This window comes from Pseudophryne corroboree, chromosome 1 (assembly GCF_028390025.1).
Source record: "Pseudophryne corroboree isolate aPseCor3 chromosome 1, aPseCor3.hap2, whole genome shotgun sequence".
In the NCBI taxonomy this organism is placed as follows: Eukaryota; Metazoa; Chordata; class Amphibia; order Anura; family Myobatrachidae; genus Pseudophryne; species Pseudophryne corroboree.
Window position 1 is genome coordinate 177,113,953 of NC_086444.1, and position 1,701 is coordinate 177,115,653.

The 1,701-nt window shown below is 40.0% G+C and overlaps 1 protein-coding gene across 5 annotated transcripts in view; it reads right to left on the minus strand.

Moving 5' to 3' along the window:
* Positions 1–229: 229 nt before the first annotated feature.
* ACOT12 (acyl-CoA thioesterase 12) overlaps positions 230–1,701 on the minus strand; it is a 77,269-nt gene continuing 75,797 nt past the window's right edge. For 4 of the 5 annotated variants that reach the window (XM_063963924.1, XM_063963923.1, XM_063963925.1 and 1 more), the window contains one exon: positions 230–1,037. In XM_063963924.1, the coding sequence (XP_063819994.1) occupies positions 894–1,037 (144 nt within the window). In that variant the 3' untranslated portion in view covers positions 230–893. The remainder of the gene's footprint in view (positions 1,038–1,701) is intronic. The other variant, XM_063963927.1, reaches the window with a different exon arrangement.

Sequence of the window (1,701 nt, forward strand, 5' to 3'; positions counted from 1 at the left end):
TTACAGTTCTGTCTTGTGGAAAGTAATCTGCATGTAATACTGTATGTCCAGCTCAAAGTTCTTGACTGAATGAAATGATACCATTGTAAATAAATACAGCCCTTCCTTTAAAATCCTGGCACAGTGGTGCAGTAGCATAAAAAAACTAATTGTTACTCTAGCATTTGGCGCCATCTACTGTTCCAATGTAGATGTCACGGTTACATTACCAAAGAAGCAAAACATAACATTATATCAAGAACATTTTTAATTCCATTTTTACATCTTAGAAAATCAGTAGGAGGAGTGATAGTGGCTGTACAGAATATGCACATCATGATAAGGATTAATAAATAGCGTTGGGTAAATAGGACAAATATGCTGTAAGCCACAGCAACCAAATCTTTAGTCTACTTCAAGTTTGACAAATATTTCTAATTGGTCGCTCTGCATACAGGACATTTGTTACATTTTAATATTTTTAAAATGAGTGCACTACATAGTAAATATTAGTTTTAATGTATTCAATAAATATCAAAATTACTAGTGAATTAATATGTTTTATACAATTCAGATTTTATGATGCTCCGTGCGGTCTAATTACAGTGCAGATAAATATTACAATATATAATACATAATCAGATATTAGAGTCATTTATATAGAACTTGCTGCTTGATGCTGTCACCTGGATCTGTACAACTGTGTTTCCAGTTAGCTAAGGTGCAGGAACAGTGGAAAGGTGCAGGAGAGTAGGTGCAAGTCCAGGGAAAATAGGAGAGACAGACGAGTGCAAGATTGGGGAACAGCCCAGGAGAGTAGGTGCAAGTGCAGGGAAAAGAGACCGACTAGTGCAATATTGGGGAAAGGTGTAGAAAGAAAAAAAAAAAAAGTTGGAGTCGAAACACAAATTTCGCTACAATAATGTTGTGTAGACCTGGGCAGTCTCTAAGAATTTTATACACGAGGACGCAGTCTCTTTTATAGAATTAGACCAGCCAGTAAGATTCTCTTCGATATATGGCATTACACCAGATGTCAGCTGATTCAGATAAAGTACCTGCAAAACAGAGATCACAAAAACACATTAACAGAAAAAACCCCACAAAAATGCCCACAGAAAAAGATCAAACACATTAACAGATAAAGATCCTAAATACAAATTAACATTGTAATTTAAGAGCAAACTGTAAGCGAGTCCTGAGGTTTTAGTTGTGTTTCATAGGGTAAATGTTTGCACGGATCATATACATTTTCTTGGTTTGCGATGTCCATGTGTAAGACATTATTAAATTGGGCAAAATAAATAATCAATCTGGAAGCCAGTCATCAATTTCTAATGTCCACCTTATAAGAACCCATACCTCCCAACTGTCACTTTTTTTGGGATTGTCCCACCCGTAGGTTGTAGTGTCCCACGGTGGGGGGGGGGGGGGGGGGGGCAGTTGGAAAGATCCTGTCACTGGCTGGGATGCAGTCAGGATCCGGCATTCGGAATCCTGCCGTTAAGAATACCAACACCAAATTCCCGACACTGATCGGAATATCGATGCCGGGATCCCAAAAAGGATTACAATTGCCAGCGTCAGTATCCCGAACGAGGAACTGCCGCCACTCAGGAAAGGTACTGTAAGCCGCAGGGAGAGGTTAGGTTTAGGCTGCGATGGGAGGGTTGGGGAAAGGCTGGGGGGGGGGGGGTGTTAGGGTCAGGCACCCAAGGGGAA